Source organism: Natator depressus, chromosome 11 (genome assembly GCF_965152275.1).
Source record: "Natator depressus isolate rNatDep1 chromosome 11, rNatDep2.hap1, whole genome shotgun sequence".
Classification (NCBI taxonomy): Eukaryota; Metazoa; Chordata; order Testudines; family Cheloniidae; genus Natator; species Natator depressus.
Window position 1 is genome coordinate 69742413 of NC_134244.1, and position 25110 is coordinate 69767522.

A 25110-nucleotide genomic window follows, 5' to 3' on the forward strand; every position below is an offset into this window, starting at 1 on the left:
CAGAGTCATCTCCGTTATTTTCTGCTATTGCTCCTTCTTTTTATGAAATTGTGCTAATATTTAAACAATTGGCTTTTACAATCAAAAACATGCATTATCATCTTTAGTAAAAGAAGTTTTGCAGCATGGCCAGGATTAATATCTGAAATAAATACAACCAGGACTGTACAAGATAACATCATTATGAATAAAAATAAGGGTTTTTTTTAAATTCCACACCAAATGTAATGTTCCTTTTATCTTTTTAATAAGTACTGTGAGTTTCATAATGATATAAACTGAGCCATTTTCAATATTTTTCTACCAAGACCTCCTACTACAAATAAATACCATTGTTTGAATGCATGTGACAATGACTTTAATTGGCAAAGCTATTGGAGTGAATCATATAGTGGCAAGCTTTAATGAATGTAATACATTTTGCTTTGTGATTCTGTTTTGTACCTAATTTGGGACTTCAGTCATATAAATTTATATGGTGCTTTGTATTGTGCTAAAATGGAAGATCTATGAACAAATGCTTAGTAAGATAAGAGACTTGTTTAAACTCTATTCTCCATTCCTCCAGACAAAATATATTGAGAAATACAGAAAAACCCTAAATAACCAATGATACAGTAAGCTTGTTAAAAGAATGTCCAGACAACCAAAGTTTAAAATTCAATAGAATAACTGACATGAGAAAAGAATAGACTTCTAGAAGGCTGAATCATGAACTCCTTTACTTTGACTAATAAGCAGTTACACATGTAGCCTCATTTACTTCAGTGGAACTGCTCATATGAGTAAAGGCACCTATAATCGGGCTCTGAATAAATATATATTCTGCTGAGAAATATCTCTTCTGCTACAAAAGTGTATTATAAAACAATGTAAATGTGGAGTAGCTGTATAGGCACCCAGGGACTATTTGAAACCAGGGTTGATGTGTGGATTTCACTATGGATTGCATGAGATGCACTGCTCAGTCCTGCAGGGTTACTAGTTTAATGGGTATTTGTTGTACACGGCTCTGTTTAAAGAATACAATTTTGGAGAAAATTATCCAAAAGAGAATCCATACAGCAGAAATCCCACAAAAATGTGTGGTTTGAGGTCTGCAAAAAGAGTCCAAGATACTGTGTCCTGAGCAAAATACCTGATAATAAAAGTACAGTAAATTTACCTTTCAGGCACGATAGTCCTAAAATATTAAATAAAATAAGATATATTTATTTACTGAAATTAAGACTATTTTCCCTCTTAAATGTAATCTTAATGGAGCAATTGAAGAGCAGTTAGTTCCACAGCATGGGGCATCCTAGATGCAGAACTATAGCCTCAAGCATGTTCAGCCCGCCTGCACCCCTCTACGTGCTTCGTAATGAACAATGAAGCAGCCTGTGTTGGAAAGAGCTGTTGAGCTGACTAAGCATAAAGAGTGCGATTTTCCCACCTTGAGACAGTGGTCTGTACAAGCCAGTTCTCAAGTGAAACCCGTACCATTGAGTGAGCTTTCCTCATGTTGGCTTACCTTGAAAAATGCAGGGAACTTCTACTGCTCGGCTTTTTCTTTTCATAAAACCTAAATTCTCTTTAGAAAACACAAAGAACACAACAGCAAGCATCTCGCTCAGTGTACTTGTGACTGATGAGTTGGAAAAACATTCTTTTAGACAAATGTCCATTTTGCCTTATTAATTTAAACAAGGATTTTAAAGACAAAGCCCATCAAACATTAGATAAGCATTTTAAGTTAATGGGCCATGTAGTCCTATTTTCCCACAAACTCAGGAAGCTTCATATTATGTCCTATTTTTACAGCAACATCAATTATTAATATGTATACTTTTGCTGACAGAGGACCTCGCTAAAAATGTGAGTTTCGTTATCCAGTTCTGGGTCATTAACTATGGAAAGCTTGTAAATATAATGGTTTATTCACATGGGAAGCCTTCATTAAGATGCATTATTCTATAGCTGATGTGGCTATAGTGCATTATTGAATTCACTGTCTCCGTCTAATATTTGTAATTTGTTTTTAAATGAGTTGCTGTTTATAAGGCGAGTTAACAAATTTGAATTTTGCATGGCCAGAGAAATTTCTTTAAGATGGAAAAATGCTTCTGCCCCCAAGGAAAAGGTATTTATTAGTGTCTGACTGCAGAGTATCTCCCTAGGAGTCAAAAGCAACCACATTAAAAGCATTCAGAGAAACAACATAGAAAAGAAATTGGCTTTTGTTTTTAACATGTGCATTAAGTATATAGATGATATCTATGAAAACTTTAAGAATTTTGGGGACTGTCAATGGAATATTGATCTGGAATATTGTTTGGTACTATTCAAAGATTGTCATCTGAATACTGTAGTAGCTGGGGTTGTTTGAAGTCATGTTGTCTTGGAGGACTGTCACCACGAAAGCAGGGCAACCTTTCCATCAGGTTAATGTTTACTTTCCCCTGCATCCTGGGACGCTCTAGGTGTGTATGTCATGCCTCATGTCTCCTTTGTAGTCCCCTGAACATCTCCCTCTTTGAAAGGAGCATGCAAAGAAAACTCAGCAGGGCTCACCCTGCTGGGTTCTCTAGGTGCTGCGTCATCTCCAAGGTCAGTGAGGCCTTTAGGTGGGATTTAGGAACATATGTGGGCCCCAAAGTTTGAAAATAGGTTTCTTGATACTACCTCAAACAGGTGACATTTAAGATGGCATAAAAAACAAAACTTTCAATACAAAGAGAACAGCCTAAGGTCCACAGAAACAGAGCTCCAGTAATGTACCATCTTTTTGGCTTTGTTTCTTTGTAAAGCAAGAGGACAAAAAAATTATTCTCTAATCACAACTGTACCATCACTGGCAATGTTCAACTCATTTTTCCTTTCATTTCATTTCAATTTGAGAAGGCCGGAGATCCTAGTTAAAGATTTTGTTTTAAAAGTAGCTAAAATTTTTGTAACTAGTGTAAAAAACCAACATACTTTTGTGACCAGTGTAAAAAACCAAGATACTCAGCACTGTTTCCTTGTGTAGTCTGTCATTTTCCTTTGTTAGCTGCCTGAGTCTTTCACAAAGCAAGAGTAGAAGAAAAACCCTTTTTAAAGAAAGTAGGGAAATACAACTGTAAATGCACAAAAAAAAATTGGTTGTTGAACTCAGGAACCAGGATGGTATATAAAACTATAGTGGGTTTATTTTTTTAAAAACTCACTTATGTTAAGTTGACACTGTTCTTTTTAATTGACCCAAGTGGTGGGGTTTCTAACACTTCACTTGGGAGACTATTCATATCTTAGGTTTCAGAGTAGCAGCCGTGTTAGTCTGTATTCGCAAAAAGAAAAGGAGTACTTGTGGCACCTTAGAGACTAACCAATTTATTTGAGCATAAGCTTTCGTGAGCTACTCAAATAAATTGGTTAGTCTCTAGGGTGCCACAAGTACTCCTTTTCTTTATTCATATCTTAGTAAGTCTCGATGCCAGGAGTTTTTTCCTTCATGTTCAGCTTTAATTTTCTTTTTTTATTTCATCCCTTCATCCTTAGTTTTACCCTATCAACTAATTTCTGTTCTTTGTTGTTTATATCCTTCACATATTTGTAAATTTATCATTTTGTCATCATTGTGAACTTTATATAGATTATGTCTCAATTTTACTTATTGCTTAGCCAAGGTGTACATAACAAGCTCTTTCCACCCCTTTCCTTTTGTGTCAATCCCTTTCCCTGCTAGTCATGGACCTAGGTTGATATATTGCTCTGTGTGAATATTCTTTGTGGTGCTTCTGCTAGTTTCCATATTTAAGCCAATCTGAATTCATTTTGAAAGATCCTGCGACATATTACTGGGCCTAATTCACCATGTGCTTTGCCTCCCCCCCACCCCCTTTTTTCCCCTCAGTATAATTCCATTGATTTCAACAGGAGTAACCCAATGGTGAAGCAGGTCTATTGGATGTATGTATGTAACGTTTTACTAAAAGCCAAATATGCATTACATGATTTTTAAATTGCAGTTCATCACTCTCCTCATTTTCCTTGAGAACAGAAGCCAGCTTGTATTTCTGACATGTGTAAACCTTGTGGTCTTCACTCACAAGCAGAATCATAATGTGTGTACCACATCAGACTGCCATGAATCCATCAGTAGTCATTTATCCTAGCTCCTGTTGCTTCTTATTTCAGAATCTCTCTCCCACGCCTCTTCTGTAATTCTTGCTTATCTGGCCCTTCATATTTGAGTTAGCTCCGTCTTCTCCATGATGAAAACAATCAAGCAGCAACATGTCATATCAACTGCTGCCTCTTTCCCCATTGAAATACACCATTTTCACATAAGTAATTCCTGTAATTTAATTTAGGAAATATTAAGAAAAGAAAGAAAGGAATCTGGATTGATGGTCTTAGCGTATATCATAACATCTAATGAAAGTAAATTTTATAATTTCCCCCCTTTTTTCTTTCATTTATTATCAAGACGTACAGAGGATGCTCACACTCTCCTTGGTATAAGTGGCACATATTGTTACTTTCTAATAAAATAGTACCCTAAGAATTAACAAGAGATAACAGAATAGTCCCTGAAGCAAGAAGCAGCCACAGCAGATCTCCCTGCCACTGGCTGACCTTTGTATTCGTAAAGTAGGAAATTTCCCGCTGCCCTCCACCTCTTGCTCCTATAGGCCAGTTCATGGACTGGGTCTGCCAAGGCCTGGCCAGCTGGGTTAGACTATACGCTAACACACATTCCTCATAAAGAGAGACACTAAGTTGCCCCAGGTCAGAAAAAATGCATGTGTGGTTCTCTCTCTCTCCTCTCAAATCCTTATGCTCAGAAGGGTCAGAGGAGAACCCCTCTCTGCTCACTGGGAAATATTCAACTGTAGCCCCAGATTCCTCCATTCATGGGGTTCACACCCCCAATTATTTTCCACTCACACTCCCAGTTCTCTCTCCTTCCACCTTTCTTCTCACCGCTGGTGGATGAAGAGAACTTTGAGACATAAACAATCATTCCAAATAAAATTACCTCTAATGAGGATCCAGCCAGAATCTCCTTTTCGAAAGGCACTCTCCAACAGGATACCCTCTGTGTTGTACCAAACAGTACCTGTAAGCCTGTCTATTCACAGAAACAATTACAGCAATCTATAAGAGCAGGATGCAGTAGGGTAGAGTTTTGCTGGCCTAGCTACACAATACCAGGCCTGATGTTATTTCCCTGGCCAATACTTCTACTCATGTAGGTCGCCTTTGAGAAGAGCACAGGGAACTGATCTGGAGAATACTTACTGACACAGTAGGAACACATTTTCAGTTTATAAATGATCACACAATGGAAAATACAGTCTAGTAAAGTTTTATCTCAACCCCACAGTTGATGTTTTTCATACTTCTTTGATTGCACAAATGAAAGACTTTCATTTGTATCTATCCTAAAATGCATATATAAAATCAATGAGAAAGCTGAGCTTATTTATTTATTTTTGTAACACTTTATTCTGACTTCTAAGCACCTAAAGTTCTCCTTGGCAGGATTATCTAATCATGGGAAATTTGGGGAGCTCCTTTTTTATTACAGTGTTTGGATTTTTATTTATAAATATATGTTTTACTCAAGGGAAGTGGATTTCCTAAAGGAGTTTTACCAGCTGCCACAGAATACCAGGAAACAACTGACCAAACAGTGCATATAAAAAATGTTAACTGAACAAATTAAAAACAATGCTGTCTAATTAAAAAGAACCACTGGGAAATCCAAACATTTGAAAATTCAATTAAAAAAATCTCTGGCACCCTTCTGACATGGATAAAGTTGGCATTTGCTGCACAGCAGTCTTCTCACCTGTCTCGTTGAGATCCCAGGATCCCACGCTGGAAGGATTGTTTTTGTACATAGCAATTTTGTTAATTAAGGTTGAAACACTAACAATAGACCATTGTGTATATCCAGGCACTTTTTATGAGCAGGTTTTCTTTTTTTTACTCTCTCTCCTTTTTTTAATTTTTCACACATAAAACGAGGCTTAGAGAACATGAGTATCAACCCAGCATTCCAACATACGTTAAATTTCTTTAATTTGTACCTTTTATTTTGAATCTCGTTCTCCCTTTTCATTTTCAGAACCCACCTCCTCAGTTCCAAAGGATTAGTGCTTCAGTAGCACGTGCCCAGAATGTGGAAACCAAGAGGTGTGAGGTCCAGGGGAGACATGAGACTGAGTACGAGAATGCTCTGGTATCCATCAAGACCCATCTGAGAGAAATAGAAGGTCCTGACATCAAGGAAAGTCTTCAGGAGCAGATCCGCCAGTGGTTCATTGAGTGCCGGTGAGAAGAAAGAAAATACTTGCACTGTAGCAATAGCATTTGCCTTAGAGGGCCTGATTCTGCCAGCATTATTCTGAGTAGCATCTTTAGTTCCAGTTGGACTACTCATAGAGGAAGGACTACTCGGGGTGAGTAAGGATCACAGAATCTGGCAGAGAGATTAAAATTCAGGACACGTTTAAACTCCACTTCAGTTTGTGTCCTAGCTTTGTGTCTACATCTGAATACTTACAAGGTGTGAGGTAATGCTTCCTGTTAGAATGTTTAGGGGATGAGAGGAATTGTCAAGCCTCCCATCAGACAAAGGAACAGGGATTTGACAGAGTGGATCAAATAACTGGTACTTAGATCCCTTTTCCTGCCACTGGCAGCATCCAATAGCTAGTGTGAAAATCCCACAAGGAGCCTGATCCTCCAAACACTTAAGCACATATATAATTTTACTTGTGTGTATTCCTATTGACTTCTGCGGAACTTAGCACATGAATAAAGTTAAGCACCTACGTAAGTGTGTGCAAGCTCAGACCACTGATACATATGGACTTCTGAGCAAGTTCACCTTAGGCAAGTATTCTTTAGTTGATGAAATTCTAGATGTTCAGCTCTAACATGGTATTATTGTTGTGAAGTAGCATAATAAGGAAGTACAAATTGCTTGAAAAATACTACTAATCTCCAGTACCAATCTTTGAGATCTGTTAACTAAAAGAAAATTGAGATTCAAATGGCAAATCCAGGGATTTATCAGTCGAATTTCAACTGCTTTGCACACCTGTTCATGATTACTAATGTATGTTTTGCCGTTTTGACTGTTTGCCCAATTTACATGACAAATGATAGTTTAACTTCAGGAACTGTGTCATCTACATTCCTGGTCATATTTTGCTTTGTTGGTTGTACCTCCCTACAATGTGCCTTCATGTGGTATTCAACTGTCACAAATACAGGCAGTCCTTGACTTTACGACATTCGAGTTACAACAAACGGCACTTACGACGCTTCTACATTGACACCCTGATTCGACTTACGACTATAGGTTTCGAGCTTATGACGCTCGGTCCTACAATGGAGTAGATCGCAGTACCAAGTTACAATGTTCTGATTTACGACACAATTGTAAGGAACCAGTTGTGTCATAAGTCCGAGGACTGCCTGTAAACGGATATCACCAGTGAGTCTTCATGTGTTTCTAAGATACAAATTTGCTAAATCCTGCTCTGCTTGTGTCTACGTGCTCCATGACTTCCTTTAGTTTCTGTTTAGTACATAACAGTAAGTGTGCGTATGAATTGTTGAAAGCCTGGAAGTTGTAGATAACTGGTGCCAATGATCATTGCATTATAGTGTTGAGCAGTTTTTCCACTCTTACTTACAATGAGTAGTACCTTTGAGAACAATGGGGCTACTGGTGGATTACTCACTGAGAGCAAGAAAGGCAGGGTCTGACCATAAGAATCTGCAAGAGTGAAGGCAAAAATATTCAGATGATAGTCTTCAAAAAGACAGACCTAAAAAGCTTGAGGTAGAGAGTATGTGGAATATGAGCAGTGAAACTAAATGGAAAACCTGGAATATTTTAAAGGACATTATTGATCTGCAGTACACTGAACATTATCTCAACAAAATAAAGTGATAAGGGCCTGGTCCTAAGCCCATGGAAGCTATGGTGAAATTTTACATTGACTTCAGTGGGCACAGAAGAGGCCCTAAAAGACCTGTGTATGTACCTGCTGAGTTTTAAAGATCTGAAAATGAAAAGGGAATAACATTAAATATAGGAAAAGAAATTATAGCAGTCATTAAGGGGTCCCATCACTAAACCAGGTTTGAGATGCATAAACACTTAAAATCAGATTCTATAGATACAATGGGTGACATCCTGGCCACACTAAAAAAATGGGAGATTTGGCATAGATTACAATGGGGCCAGGACGTCACCTAATATTTTAGTTAATTTGAATCTGGCTCAGTGATATGGGGGTTGTGGTAGTGATTGTGACGCTGACAGACTAGGTGCCATCTCATGCCAAGTCCCCTGGGCCTCACTGAACACTTACAAAGGCATAGATGGAAACCACTCTGGCTTGCCTATATGTTGGTACTGCTAAAATAGATATTAGAGTTATATGAATGTCTTTAGTATTTTGAATTTCTGAAATGCTTGTAGGATGCTGCATGTATTCACCTTACTGATGTCTGTATCCCATGTTATAAGGCAGGGGTGGCCAAACCACAGCTCTTTACAGTTAAAGTGTGCCTTGCAGAGCCCGCCATATCCCCATCCCATTCTCCACCTACCAGACTGGGGCAGGGAGAGCTCAGGGCTTCTGCTCTCCAGCAGGGTGGTGGGGCTAGGGCCTTCAGCCCTGCCGGAGGCACCTGCCAGGGCTAGGGGCTTCAGCAGAAGTGGGGTGGAAGTGACCCACTCGTAGTGTAACTGATTAGCCAATTGAATGCACCATGTGAAGAGTTATGGGGAAAGAGTGTTCTCTAAAACTTCCAGTGAAGAATTTGCGTACTAACCACAAAGTGAGTCTTTAGTCAGTGAAATGGATAAATTTTTAAACTGTCCTGTTGCAACTGAAAGTACCAGTGATAGTAGGAATTCCTCACAGCCTGAGAAGAAAAGTAGTCATAGGTATGACCCTGCTTACTTAAAGTTTGGGTTTTCATTTACTGAGGACCAAAATGATGAACACAGGCTGCAGTGTGTCATCTGCAGTAAACTGTTAGCAAATGAAACCCTAAAACCATCAAAGTTATATAGCCATTTGGAGACAAAGCATTCTAGCTATAAAGACAAGCCTCTTGATTTATTTAAACAAAAAAGCAAAGATTTGGAAATATCACAAAAAACACTTGAATGTGTATCTACTGCCTGGGAGCAAGCATTGCATGCCTCTTGCCTTGTTGTATACCCCATTGCGAAATGTAAAAAAGCTCGCACTGTCACGAGGGGTTAATTTTACCTTCTGCTATTGACATGTGCACTGAAATGTTGGGTGAGTCAGCTGGAAAAAAATTAAAAGCAATCCCTATTTCCGATGACACAATACAGAGAAGAATTTGCGATATCTTAGAAGACATCAAACTGCAAACAACTGATCATTTTTCAGTAAACGACTGTTTTCTTTTACAATTAGATGAATCTACAGATGTCTCAAACTGTGCTATCTTGGTGGTTTATGTGAGGCATGTATGGGAAAGTGATTTTCAAGAACAGTACTTGTTTAGTGCGGATTTGCCTATTTCTACTACTGCTGCTGATATATTTGTTACGCTAGCTAATTACTTGGAGTCGGTGGGATTGAGCTGGTCGAAGTGTGCTGGTATTACAACTGATGGAGCTGCTTCAATGACCAGTAGGGAAACTTTCAGGAGCTGTTCAAAGAATCCTTTTGAAAGCATCCAATGAAATGTGGGACCACAGTTTCCTGCACAGGGAGGCATGAGCAGCTAAAGACATGTACCTGAGCATCACTAAACTCTTAAAGATGTTGTCAAAACTGTGAATTACATCAAACAAAATGCCAGGAATTCACAGTGCTTACAAGTTTTCAGTCAGGAAATGGGCAGTGCACATGTACATCTGCTTTACCATGCTGAGGTTCATTGGCTATCCTGTGGTAAAGTGTTGTCTCATGTATACAAACTTAAAAGTGAGTTGGCAGCTTTTCTTAAAGAAAAAAAGTGTCACCTGGCAGAGCACTTCAGTAACAACACATGGCTTGCTCGAATTGCATATCTGGGAGATGTATTCGATCAGCTGAATGATTTGAATTTGTCTTTACAGGGCAGAGGGCACAATTGCTTTGAGTAGACTGACAGAATTGCTGCATTCAAAAATACCCTCTCTCTGTGGAACAAACATGCTTCAAATGATAGGATGGACATGTTTCATAACGTGTCTCTAGAAACAAAATAATGGAAATATTCTGCTAGCCCAGAAGCACTGAAGAAAATTATCAGTAATCGTTTAACTAAGATTAGTTAAACACACAAGATTCTGTGATTACTTTCCAGATGAGCAACTGAAGGGAGAAGAATGGGTACAGGATCCATTTGAAGTTGTGTTGGAAAACATGCGTCTACCTATGAAGCAAGAATCTCAACTGGTCGAGTTATCTTGTGATCGCAATATACAAAGAAAATATACCGAAATGACCCTTCCCCAATTTTTGTGCAGTGCTCCTGGAGAATAGCCTTCTCTTGCTTTCCATGCTATTGGAATCATTTTGCCTTTCAGTACAACGTACTTGCGCGAAACTGGATTCTCTGCCTTGACTCAAGTGAAGAATAAAAGCAGGAACAGACTGGATGTTGAACACAACCTTCAGATTGTGCTGACTACAATTACACCAAACTTTGATAAACTCATCAAAGAGAAGCAAGCTCAAGTTTCTCATAAAGTGGAACCTAGGATTTATTATACTGTTGTTAATGTGTTCCTCTTGATGTTGATTTCTGCTTTTAACTTTCTGACTATTGAGCTGCTTTAACTTAGTATCATTGTTGTTGTTGTTGTTACATGTAGTGGATAATAAATATTTTGGGGGCAAAATACTAGTGTGTTTTCTACTTAAGATATTTACTGGGTCAGGTCTGGCCATCAATGTTTATAAATGGGTCCTGATCCAAAAAGGGTTGAGAATCAGTGCCCTAAAGGACATATAAAGCTTGCATATTATAGTAGCTACTTTCATCTTTTTGAACCTAAGACTATATCTCATTTGCGTGTGTATGTTTACCTGCTTTAACCTTGTAAATAATTCTCATTTCTTTTTCCTAGTTAATAAATCTTTAGTTAGTTTATTATAGGACTGGCTACAAGCATTTGGTCAGAGATCTAGGGTACACTTGAGCTGGGATGACTGGTCCTTTGGGACTGGGAGTAACCTAAATATTGATGTGATTTTTGGTTTCAAGGACCATCTATCACTAAGTCCAGCTTGCCTGGCTGGGAAGATAGACCGGAGTACCCAAGGGGACTGTCTGTGACTCCATGTTAAGGGGGTTATGCTTGAGGAGTTCACACTTGATACTTGGTTGATGAAATCTAAGTATAGAACACACAACCAGTTTGGGGTTCATGCCCTGTTTCTTGACAGTCTGCCCTGAGGTTGGCACTCACAGTCTTGAGCCACTCCATAATGGCAGTGACATAAGTCACAATGAATTATCTGCCCTCCTTTTTGCTCTCTATGGGAGGCTTCACGTAACTGACCAAAACAAGCTTCCCACAGACATATTCATTTCCATCTAAATAGGTAAGAAGAGAATCTGCAGATTTCTAAACATGGAAGGGTTGTGTAACATGTAGAGCTAAACTGTTGGCATGATGAACCTTCTAATACTAGAAAAATTTCTGTGTCCTGTTCCTTGCATGCCTCACTGATCAGAGGCTGAACATTTGAAGTGCCAAGATTTACATTTCTTATTACATGCCAGGATATATTTTTAATCGCCTTAAAATTAAGAAACAAGATAAACTTTTAAATGTTGCTTATAAATTGTCCTTTAACTAAAATTTTTGATTGATTTTATGATCTTCCATTGTCTATTAAAAATCCAATAACTGAAGAAGGTTTACAAAGGTCCTTTTCTTTCTGATAAATTATGTTACATATACTAAAAAAATAAAACCCAAGCTTATTCATTCCTCCCATGCCTTATAGTCAATTGGAAAAGGGTGTGACAGCACGTACAATTAGCAGGTGTTGTCTTTCAAGACAGCTGTTATTGTATTATAAAAACAATGGGCAGATATTGAATTTCCCCACTTGTAAAAGGCAGTGCTGCTATAAATATTTACCCTCTTTCTTTGCAGAAAAGACCAAGCGTAACGTCAGTCATTCCTAAATCCAAGACAGTTTTTATGGGGATAGAGGTCCTAATAAACCTTCCCAACAGAATAAAATAAATGCAAAAGTCTGTTTTTTTGTTGTAGCACTGTCACTGGAGTCTTACTGGAGAATTCTACATTTCTTGTTTTATAACTTCTTTCCTTTTATGATCCTGGTTTTAGCTCTGCTATGCATCATTCTGCTTATCTATTTGTGTGCTTATTTGCCTGAATCTGTACCTCTCTGCCTGGTGAATCATTTACTTGAAAATTTCAAAGCTTCTGTTTTGTCTGGGTCCTGCGAACCACCCTGGAAAATAAGGGTAATTGTTAAAAGCTTAAAATCATTTAAAGAAGTATAGCCACTCACATTAGAGAAATGCAGTGTGCATAATGGTCTCTTATTTATCACAACTGTCCTTACGAATTGTGGAACAAGGATACAAATATTCCAAACTTAATAGCATCTGTAATGAAATCCCTCCCAGTTGTTCCAGGTTTCAGCCACTCAACTCCCAGAGAAGCCCCCACACATCACATTGACAATGCAGAGGTTTATGTTGTTATAGAAATTAGAAGTTACATAACTAGGGCTTCGGTTTTATTCAAGATGTAGGAAGCATTTTTCTGCAAATTGAGTCCTTTTGGGGTTTCACATGCATGTGCACCATGAACTAACTGCCACTCTTCTCTCTCCATTGAAAAGTTTGCAAAAAGGTGGGGAGAGCAGAAGCAGCATGAAAAATAGTAAGGAGTGTGGTGGCACCTTAGAGACTAACAGATTTATTTCAGCATAAGCTTTCGTGGATAAAAACCTCACTTCTTCAGATGCATGGAGTGAAAATTACAGATGCAGGCATAAATATACTGACACATGAAGAGAGGGGAGACACTCTCCCTTGTAATTTTCACTCCATACATCTGAAGAAGTGGGGTTTTTACCCACGAAAGCTTATGCTCAAATAAATCTGTTAGTCTCTAAGGTGCCACCGGACTCCTTGTTGTTTTTGTGGATAGAGACTAACACGGCTACCCCCTGATACATGAAAAATAGTGTTTCTTATATGCTTTTTATTGCCGGTTTAAACCTAAAACCACAACCCTGAACACAATAGCAGCACTCGCTTGTAGTTCTTCAAAGTAACTACCTCTTAGTGTGTGATAACTGCAAACCCAAGCTACAGTCAGCACTAAACAGTCAAAAGACATGAAAGAGCTCCTGTGTACATTGAATAAAAAAAGTAACACCTTTGTCAAATTTCTTGGGATAATGAATTTAGATTCATTTTGGAAGGAAGTCAAGATGAAAAATCAGAAATCAAGATGAGGTTTTTATTACTTGAGATAGCCTCAAGAGTCACAGGGGAGAGCCTAATATACAGGATTGGCTGTAATATATCTTATGCCCTCTAGCTGTAACAAATTATTTTGTGAATTTCTTGGAGGATTTATATGTCTCGGCTCAGTGCTCCAGGGAACATTTCATCAGTGGCATTGCTGACCTAATAACAGGGGAGCTAAGTATTAGCAACTTTTATGTACGTGTTATGTGTTATTCCCACAGATTTGGGGATTGCTTTTCTGGGGGAAGGAGGCAGCCAGGGATAAATGTGCTCTCATAATAGGCTTATACTTTACTGATTAGCTTTGAAAGATCCTCTTTCTCGGCCTGTTGACTTGAGTACTGTCAAAATGAACCATCTGAGCTTCACTGTGAATGAATGAGACTCATTTTAAAGCAGGCGGTTCCTGTGTTTTATTGATTCATTTTAAGCATTCCTGACTGCCAGCTCAGCCTTTGATCAAGAGGGGAGTAGAAAAGAAATAGGAGGTGATCACGTTATATTTTCCTTTTTCATAAGACTGTTTTGTTGGGCTGAGATTAATGCCAAGATGCTTGTTCACAGGACTCCATGGGAAGCAGAGAGGGAGGAACAGAAAAAGGCGGGAAGGAGATGAATGGAGGAAGAGTTTTTTCATACTGAAAGTCAACAGACTAGGGAAAGCATTTATTTATGTAAGGCTGGGGCTGCCATATTACATTTCACATTCTGTACTCATTACTCTTTCTAAAGGTAATTTTACTGTTTATGAAGGGTGCTGGATGACAGCTTCAGCAACTGAAGTCCTGCCCACGGGATGGAGATAGCTTTGAGCCATAGTAATGCTGAGCAGTGGCCCCAGCACTGTACCTCATCCCTGATTTGGAGGAACTGCTTCTCTGGGTCCAAGAGGACATACCCATTCTTTCAAGCAGTCTGAAAAAAGCCTGACTTCTTGGTACACCACATCTTCAGCCCTGGCTGGAATGCTCTAGCTATGAATAACCCATGCGATAGGATGATAGTACACAAAAGGCAGAAAGCAGCTAATAGCAAAATAGCTTCTCCGATTTTTACTATAAAAAACATAATTAAAAAAAGACAGCTGTTTAACAACAGGCTGCAACCTGGACATCCTGGGGATGTCTTGCCATGAGATAAAGTTGGAGGTCAGCCTGTTCATCGCAGTCATCTCTCTTTACAACTGTCTGGTCACTACTGACCTCCCCTCGTCCACCATTTAGTATTACTCTTCTATAGGAACCTTTCCTAGCTTGCTTTTCTGATAGCTGGCCCTTTAAATTCAGCAGACACAAGATTTGAATCCTCAAAGAAACCACCACCTCCCTCTCTTCCAGCTTATAAATATTCCCAGTATGTCCTTCCCTCTGATTGAGGAGATGGTGGCACATACTCACAGGTCTTTGGTACCACATGCATGTGCCAGCCCATACAGAACCAAAAATTCAGAGCAAGGCTATTGAAGAAGCCATTGCCATGACCCCTCAGATCTGTTCAATCATTGCAGGTGATGAGGACACAACTCCCTTAAGTCCCGTCTATCAATTGGCAGAGACACAAAGCTTGCTGTCTGGGCAGCCTGGGATGTTACTACAGGTGTATCAAGACAAATGCAATAGCAGTGCAGAGATGGTTGTGGTTCCATGGGTATGATCTGTCGCAGGAGGTTTATAACTGAGGGCCTTCCATTCAAGGCACTGGATCTGTTTAAAGAGCAGTTGGAAAATTTCTCATTGACTTGAGAACAGGATCAGATTTTTCTTGTAAGAAGGCTGGTACAGGAGCAGGGCCTGTTGCAGATGTCCTCAGAAGTCTTTCCATGAACTGTGTGTTTTGGAGAAGTAGAAATCCACACACCAGAAGATGCCGCTGGTTCCCTGAACCAGGTACATCCTTTGCATCTGCTTCAGCTACCCAGTGAGTTAGAAGATACACCTGGAAGCCTGTAACTCACCTCTTTTTGTTTTGGGGAATATCTGGGTAACTTCTTAAACACATCTACCCATAATAATTCTATTCCATACAGACCAGAAAAAATGAAGAGGTTAGTTCAGTCAGTTCCACTTTAGGTCACTCTTCAGCCCCTTTCCTCACCTTTTTTCAGGTATCCTTCCCATTTGCTGAGAGATTAAGTAAACTCCGCTTTTTCCAGTGGAACCTATAGAAGATGTTCCTCATCTGTACTGAGGAAAGAGGGCTTTACTCCTGCTACTTCTTTGTTCACAAAAGACAAGAGGAATTAATTATATTTTGACTTGGATAAGCCTTAACAGGTTCATCTATATTTTCAGATACAAGAGGGTAACAAACTAAGATTTTGCATAGGCAAGAATCACTACTAGTACAAAGTGCTCCCAATTGGCCTATCCATAGCAACCATAAAATCATCAACAGGTATCCTGCACATTTTCTTGAATTCAGTTCAGGGGACCAGCTTTGTCACGCTGGGTGCCTTAACCCACTTCCTGTTTCAATCACTGTATCTCTGAATCAAACAATCATACCATGCCATGTGGTAACTTCCACAGGAGGCACCATCAACTCCGTGAAAGCAATGGCCTTTCAACCACAGGACATATTTCTGGAGATACTGAATACCACCAGGAGCAGGCCTTGAAGAGTCAGCAGTATTATATTTTCCAAATAAAGTCTGACAATTTATTCTTGGTGTGAACTGCTTAATACTTGAGCTTGCAGGCTGCTAAGCTGAAACATGGATGGATTTTTCCTTTACAAAAGGAAGAGTAAAACTAAGAATATTTTATAATTAAGGAAATGTAAACACTAATGGGCAATGTATGGGTCTTCCCTCACTTGTCTAATAAGCTTCATTGCGTATCTAGTTATTACATGTACTAATTTTGGTAGAAATATTGAGGACTTGAAAGACCAAAGAAAATGGAGAGCAAATGCATGACTTTCTCAGCAGACGAGAAGCCAAAATCAATAGCCTAACTTCCCATGTAATGTTCCTTTGAACAGAGGAAAAGTAACATTATGATAAATGTGAGTATTGCTTTTGTGGGGCAGGAAAAAAAGAGCAAGATGAAAATTACCCAGCAAGATGATTCTGAATAACAACATGTGAGGAGGCCAAATCTGTAGCCATGATTATACCGGCCATTTCCCACTGATGGGAGTCAAAACTCTGGATTTGTTAGCAATTTAAACAATGACAAATTTAGTTGTCTTTTCTGGTTGCTTGGACACCCCTCTCCTCCCTGTCCAATTTAAAAGTGTGAACCCCTCTATTTCTAAAAGGAGTGTCATGTGAAATTCAGTCCATGTGTAGCTAACCTGCTTTATAGGGTGTTGCTGGATTTACAGGGGGCAGGGGACACTTTAGAAGCTTCTGTGCAGTGGCAAAAGTTGCCTACTTCAGTGCATTCTGAAAATTTATGAGTGTGCTGATATTAATGGAGGTGGCTTGATGGCTTTTGGGGGGGATCTGCCGGAAGCCCTGTGGTTCATATATTTTTCATACTTGGTGAAACAGATAAATCTTTGTGGCATGCATCTAAAACACACCAGTTGAAGCCCAGTGTCAGGCCTCCAGAGAGAAACTGATAATTTCACTAGCTCTGCTTTCTGAAACATTACTAACTGTGAAGCATTTCATTTCACATTCGCATAAGGCTTCTGAGTTTATACTTCAAATTAAAACAATTGCCAGTTCTACCAGGTGATTTGAAACACATGCAAAGGACTCTGCTACTGTTCTTTAATTTCTTTAATTTAATGTCAAAACTTTGAAGTAATCGAGGAGCCTAATATATGTCTTAGGTGGAAACAAAGATTCCTACAACTTAAGAGTTGTGGGAAGGCGGAGGGGGCCACAGTGCATCCTGGGTCCTGTCCCAATGCCCTGTGATGCATAGCTTTGCATCCCAGAAATCCCTGTGCTTCTGTCTGCATTTTGCGCCGTCTTTCAACGGTTTGTGTACTGCACGCTCTGCCTCTTCGGTCTTCAGGGATGGATCCCGCACTGTTGACCAATATGCTGCTCGCTCTCACTAACACATCACGAGTGGCAGTGGAGTTATTCCTTAAATTACAAAGGCAAAAGGAGTTCGACATTGATCTCTCCACACGTAGTAGCTACAACATGAGATTGCTTGTGGCATTCATGGAAGTGCTGATCACAGTGGAACGCCGCTTTTGGGCTCAGGAAACAAGCACTAAGTGGTGGGATCACGTCATCGTGCACGTCTGGGATGACGAGCAGTGGCTGCAGAACTTTCACATCAGGAAAGCCACATTAATGGGACTGTGTAATGAGCCCGCCCCAGCCCTGTGGCACAAGGACATCAGAGTGAGAGCTGCCCTGTCGTTGGAAAAGCACGTGGCAATTGCACTGTGGAAGCTGGCTGCTCCAGACTGCTACCGATTGGTCGTTAATCAGTTTGGAGTGGAAAATCGACCATTGGACTCATCTTGATGGAAGTGTGAAGGGCCATTAATCGCATCCTGCTCCGAAAAACCATGACTCCAGGCAACGTGCATGACATTGTGGATGGCTTTGCACAAATGGGCTTCCCAACTGTGGAGGGGCGATAGATGGCATGCATATTCCAATTCTGGCACCAGACCTCTTAGCCACCAATTACATTAATCGGAAGGGGTATTTCTCTATGGTTCTCCAAGCACTTGTGGATCATCGTGAGCATTTCACGGACATTAAGGCAGGCTAGTCCGGAAAGGAGCATGACACAAGCATCTTTCGAAACACTGGCGTGTTCAGGAAGCTGCAAGCAGGGACTTTTTTTCTGGACCAGAAGATCACCGTAGGGGAAGTCGAAATGCCCATTGTGATCCTGAGAGACCCTGCCTACCCCTTAATGCCGTGGCTTATGAAATCATACACGGGAACCTTGACAGCAGCAAGGAGCGGTTCAACAACAGGCTGAGCAAGTGCAGAATGACTGTTGAGTGTGCTTTTGGACATTTAAAGGCTCGCTGGCACTGCCTATATGGGAGGTTGGACCTGGCTGATGACAGTATTCCTATGCTTATAGCCACATGCTGTATGCTCCATAATATTTGTGAAGGGAAGGGTGAAAGCTTCACTTAGGGCTTGACCGCTGAGGCTCAGTGCCTGGAGGCTGAATTTGAACAGCCAGAGACCAGGGCTATTAGAGGGGTGCAGCACAGGGCCATAAGGATCAGGGATGTCTTGAGGAAGCAAGCTGAAGCTGGAAGCCACTAATATTTGTTGCTATGCTCGGGAGTGCAGTGCTTGTAATGCTAGGAGGTGATTGTGATTGGTGCAAATGATGCACTATGAAGGTTTAAGAATATTGCCTGTTGCTTTGCAGGGTTCTGTTTGCTTTCAATGAATGGAATAACGATGGCTTTCAAACCAAAACAATTCTTTTATTAAAAAACACCATCTGGAGAAGAGAGACAAACAAAAAAAACACATCAGCACTATGGGGGATGGGGGAAGGGAGGGTTCCAGGCGGAGGTGGGGTCCCGGGACGGTTAAAGATTTGTGTATGTCCAGGTATCATATCCAACCTTGTCCTTTGGAGTACAGTGCAGCGGGTACTGTGCTTTAGCAGGGCTAAACTGCAGAGGGATGGGTGTTGAGTGCGGTGGGTACTGGGAGTCCGCAGGGCTGGACGGTGACAGGGCAGGAGTGGAATGCAGCGGGTACAGACTGAAGCCAGGAGGTTGATAAGTGTGTTGGCAGTGTCTGGGGGGAGCACAGGAAAGAGTTTTGCGACAGCAGCTTCAGGGGAGGGTAGGCGCAGAGCTGATTGGTTTGCAGTGCTATTAGCTCCATAACGTTTAAGAGCCGCTCCGTGGCTTCGTTCTGATGCAGTGCATTCTCCTTTTGGTCCCTCTTCTCGCTGTTCCACCACTCCTTCAAGTCTTGTTTTTCGGCCATGGAGTGCATCATGACATCACGCAGAAAGTCTTCTTTAGTTCTTCGTGGCCGCTTTATAATTCTATGCAGCCGTTCAAACGGCGATAACAAAGGGGGAGGCTGGGCTCCCAAGGTCATACCTGTGAAGTCAAAATGCAACATTTTACAGAAGTAGTATTGTTTGCAACACACAGGCCACTGATTCAGTGATTTAAAACACAGCCACTATTTACATACCTGTCACTAACTGGCTGACCCCAGGCAAGCACACATGAGCCATAAGATGCCCAAAATGGTAAGTAACTGCAGGGGCAGGGGAAATCACTCTTCCTGGACCCTGCTGTACACTGGGCATGGGCTGTTGGGGAGAGCCAGCACTGAAGGGGAGGCCTTATAAACATTCCTGTCCCCACATTTTCCACAGGCTGTGTTCATTATGGAAGATATCTCGCTGCTGAGGGTGAGCAGGGAATCAAGGGAGGGTCTTCTTCAAGACTGCAGCTTCCACCCTGGCCCTTATGCAGCTTGCCTGTGTGCAGCAATGGTCGTCCCCCCGCTATGACGGCACAGTGGCATGGGAAAGTTACCTTTAATGGCGCAAGAAACAAAGCAGCTCTGCCAAAGAACCTGTGGCAGTGGATTGCCCAGTATCTCCATGAGAGTTTCATGGAGGTCACTGAGGCAGATTCCCATGAAGTGAGGGAGTCAATCAACACCCTGTTCCACCACTCAGACTAGGTATGTGGTGGTACATGCATCATACAGACACAAGCCAGCTTTCGGCAACCCTCCTGCCCCCAACAACTCGCTTCAGCGATTCCCAAAATCAAAGCCACTTACCAGAGGCCTCCTCTCCTGTTTGCGCTTCGCAAGCTCCGAGAGCTGTGACTGGCTAGCATCCTCCAGGGTAGAGAAGAGCCCCTGGCTGCATGCATCTCTGACCTCCAAGTCGCCCTCTGCTTTGGGTCCCCCTCCTCATCCAAGATTTCCTCCTCCTGGCTCGGTCCACTCTCAACTGGCATGCGAGCCACCGAAGTATCCACAGTGGCCTTCGCGGTGGAGGTGGAGTCGCCACCAAGTACCACATCCAGCTCTTTGTAGAACCGGCAGCTCGTGGGCGCAGCACTGGAGTGGCAGTTTGCCTCCCGCACCTCGTGGTAGGCGTTCCACAGCTCCTTCACTTTGACCCTGCACTGCAGTGTGTCCTGGTCATGGCCCCTTTCTGTTATGCATCGTGAAATCTGTCCATAGGTATCATAATTCCTATGGCTGGAGAGCAGCTGGAACTGGACAGCCTCCTCTCCCCAAATGCCAATGAGGTCCAGCAGCTCGGCTTTTTTCCAAGCGGGGGATCGCCTGGTGCGTGGAGCAGGCCTGGTCACATGGAAAGATGCGCTGAGACCACTGCATGTGTCACTGAGCAAACAGGAAGGGGACTTTCAAAATTCTCAAGGAATTTAAGGGGTAGGGCTCTCGGCTGGTCACCTGAGGGCCGGGCAGTAGACTTCAAACCGATGACCAGAGAGGCAAGAACAGGCATTGTGGGACATCTCCCGGAGGCCAGTCACGGCGCTGTAATTGACCAGCGTGTCTACATTGGCACTGCGGCACTGTAGCCCCAGCGCAGAAAGCTGTACGAGTCTCATCAGGGTGTTTTTTTAATAGCACTGCAATTGCGCAGTTTCTGCGCACTACGTGGCTTGGCAGTGTGTACACCTCGGGATTTACACTGCAGAAAGCTGCTTTACTGTGCAGAAACTTGCCAGTGTAGACAAAGGTCTGATCTTACAGGGTACTTTCAGTTGGAATTGAGAGCTCAGCACCTTGCAGGGAGTGCTCAGACTTTTGGGCCTTTAGACTACAAGCTTCTCTGGGACCTCACCTGTCCTCCATGAGTTCTCAAAGATATGACAGTTGTCTTCCCCTGAAAGCCAGGAAACATTGTGCAAAGGAACTGATTCTTCCTCTTCTCACTTTGTGACAGCAGACTGAAGGAGAGGGAATTGAGGTACAATGGGGAGATAGGAATGTGGGATTGGGGGCTTGCCAGTTGGTGGAGAGGGAGAAAGGATTAGCGATGTCTAAGGCCCTGTGTACGCAGTTTCTAAAGCATACTAATGTGCTGCACATTAACTGATCTGTGTAGACCCAGCTAGTGTGCATTAAAAGTTGCCTTGTATGCATTAGGGTAATGGTGCTACATTAGTGCACATTAATACACTTTAGAAATCACACTCTGTAGTATGCATTGCTGCATCTTGTAAACAACCCACTTATAGTGAGTTGTAATATGAGAAAAATGAGACATTGTATGGGCATGGGAAGGAGCAATTATTTTTAATGTATATTTAATTCCCTTCCCGCTCTGTGAAAGTCTGTTGCTCTTTTGGGTTGGCTAGAGACATTTCAGAATGCATCAGTATAAGATGTCACCAATGTCTCCTTGGGAAGGCTGCAAGTTGGGGAGGACTGGGGGATCTAATGGATGGTAATGGAGAGGTAAGTACGAGTGTGATTGGGTGTAGAAAAGAGATGGCTTATCTGAAGTAGGGAGAGGGAGAGAGAGAGAATATATTAATGAGAAGCAAGAACATTATTTCTCAAACTATGACCTATTCACAGAATTAAATGTTCTGAGAACCAAGGAATGGAGATAATAGGGTGTTGGGAGGGAGATGGTGCTCTTATATTATAGTCTGTGCAATGAAAAGATTGGAGAAGCCCAGGGCTAGAGGGTGAAAGAAGTGTGACAAAGATTAACAAGAGAACCTGAGTGAAGAATTAAGAGAAACAGCGAGTGAGGAGAAAGAGAGGCAGAATCAGAAAAGAGGGATGAAAGAAGAATGTGTAGGGGGAAAAGTACATATTTTAAAAATATTAGATAGATAAAGTAGGCTAATGGTGGTTAAAAAAAAAAAGACGGTTACTTACCTGTACTCTAGCAGCTGTTCTTTAGATGTGGGTGCAGACATGTTCCATTCAGGTGTGCGTGTGCCCAACACACCAAAGCCAGAGATCCTTGCTTAGCAACATCCATCAGGGCAGCACTTGTACCATCAGGCCTTCCCATGGACATCGCTGTCCTGACCCCCGTCAGTTCCTTCACACCAGAATCTAAGGCTGGGGACTCCAATACAGAGGAGAGGGGATGGAGTGTGGGTCATGGAATACACATCTTCACCCACATTTCTAAGAACAACAATTACAATACAGGTCAGTAACTATCTTTTGTTCTTCAAGCAGTTGCAGATATGTATTCTACTCAGGTGACTCTCAACAGTGGGGCTTGGCGCCTACCTAAACAATGATTGCAGAACTGCCTTCCCACAGTTTGCATCTGACCTAGATTCTGCGGTAATAGGAAAATGTTTGGTAAACATATGCATAGAAGACCACGTAGCAGCCCTACACATTTCCAATATTGAAACATCGCTGAGAAATGAGGTCAATGTCAACTGATCCCTTGTCAAATGAGCCTGTGACATCTGTGGAGGTAAAGCTTGAGCTACTTCATATGCCATGGTAATCCAGGAAGTTACCCACCTGGAAATTATCTGCATGGAGACCAGCTGACCTTTCATTCTATCCACATAGGAGACAAAAAGTCAAGGTGATGAAGGAAATGGTTTAATCTTTCCAGAGAGAACACTGAGCATTGCCTCATATCTAACACTGTTCATCTGCATTTGAGGGTCGTTTCAGAAAAAATAAAGGCAAGTAATTAACCTAGTTAAGGTGAAACCATGAGACCACTTTGAACAAAAACTTTGGTTGTCGCCTCAAGGACACTTTGTCTTTGAAAACCTGAGTATATGGAGGGCCTGGTCTTCCAACCACAAACCCTGAACTTTTAACGCCCCTAGATGTGCTCCCCAACTTATTGTGGAGGCATTGGTGACCACAGTTCTGGTTGGCTGAGGACAGGCAAAGGGAACAATGTGGCACACATTGTTCTGTTCTGCCCACCATTGTAAAGACTCCAGTATCTCTGGAGTCACTCAGACAAACCTGTTCAATGACTGGCTGCTTGGTGACAGAGCAACTTCAACCATGACTGAAGAGGACGAAGTTGCAGTCTCGTATGCTGAACCACGTAACTGCATGCAGCCATATGGCCCAGTAACTTTAGGCATACACAGACCCTGGTCAAAGAATGAGATTGGAGGTCCAGACAAAGGTGCCAAATCATCTGGAATCACTTGTGTGGGAGAAAGGCCCTTGAATTCAGAGTCTCTAGTAGGGCCCCAGTGAACTCTATTGTTTTAGTTGGAGTCAGTGTCGACTTTACTTTGTTCAAAATCAACCCCAATCAATCAAAGAGGTCCAGTGTGGATGTGACTGAGGACTTGTTTTTCAGATCTGCCACTCACTAGCCAATCATTTAGGTACAGGAAGACATGAATTCCCCTCCTTCTGAGACAGGCTGCTACCACCATCATACATTTGGTAAAGACAAATGGGGCTGATGACAGGCCAAAGAGAAGAACTGTGCACTGATAATGTTGTCCAGTGACTAGGAATCTCAGAAACTTCCTGTGACCCTGAAAATTCGCCACATGGAAACAGGTGTTCTGAAGATTGTGAGCAGTACCCCAGTCGTTGTGATCCAATGCGGAGAGAATAGTAGCCAGAATAACCACATGGAATCTCATATACTTGATGTAATTGTTCAGACCATGTACACTGAGGATAGGTCTCATCACTCTATTGGACTTGGGAATCAGGAAGTACCGGGATAGAGTCCTCTATAGCTCCCAGGACACACACAGAGTCTAGACCTGCTGAAGAAACAGTGACTCCTTTCTAGAGTAGTCTTGGTACCTAGACTGGTAAGGTGTCTGTCTGACATACTGCTGGGGGTTGTATTGGAGCTGCTGTTGCTGACCCACAAAATGATGACTTTGTTGCGGGGGTATAAATCCCCAAGGAATGCAGAGTTGCTCATGAAAACAACAAGGAGTCTGGTGGCACCTTAAAGACTAATGGATTTATTTGGGCGTAAGATTTCGTGGGTAAAAAACCCACTTCTTCAGATGCATGGAGAGAAAATTACAGATGCGGGCATTATTATACTGACACGTGAAGAGAAGGGAGTTACCTCACAAGTGGAGTACCAGGGCCAATTCAATCAGGGTGGGTGTGGTCCACTCCCAATAATTGATGAGGAGGTGTCAATTCCACGAGAGGGAAAGTTGCTTTTGTAGTGAGCCAGCCACGCCCAGTCCCTATTCATGCCCAGATTAATGGTGTTAAATTTGCAAATGAATTTTAGTTCTGCAGTTTCTCTTTGAAGTCTGTTTCTGAAGTTTTTTTGTTCAAGTATAGCTACTTTCAAATCTGTTATAGACTGTCCAGGAAGATTGATGTGTTCTGCTACTGGCTTTTGTATGTTACCATTCCTGATGTCCGATTTGTGTCCACTTCATTTATTCTTTTATGTAGAGACTGTCCAGTTTGGCCAATGTACATGGCAGAGGGGCATTGCTGGCAAATGGTGGCATATATCACATTAGTAGATGTGCAGGTGAATGAGTCCCTGATAGTGTGGCTGATGTGGTTGGGTCCTCTGATGGTGTCGCTAGAGTAGATATGGGGACAGAGTAGGCAACGAGGACTGCACTGAAGAAATCCCAGTAACTGAATGCTCCTGAATAACTGGGGAGTCAGGAACAGATAAGCAAAGTAATACTGACACTGCCTGGTATGCCAAAAGTTTAGAAACATTCAGTGCCAATGTATTTGGTACCAGACTC

The 25110-nt window shown here is 41.7% G+C and overlaps 1 protein-coding gene across 2 annotated transcripts in view; it reads left to right on the top strand.

Annotated features, from left to right (window-relative positions):
* DRC11 (dynein regulatory complex subunit 11) overlaps nucleotides 1–25110 on the top strand; it is a 157238-nt gene that overhangs the window by 31519 nt on the left and 100609 nt on the right. For both annotated transcript variants that reach the window (XM_074968154.1, XM_074968156.1), the window contains one exon: nucleotides 6098–6303. In XM_074968154.1, the coding sequence (XP_074824255.1) occupies nucleotides 6098–6303 (206 nt within the window). The remainder of the gene's footprint in view (nucleotides 1–6097; nucleotides 6304–25110) is intronic.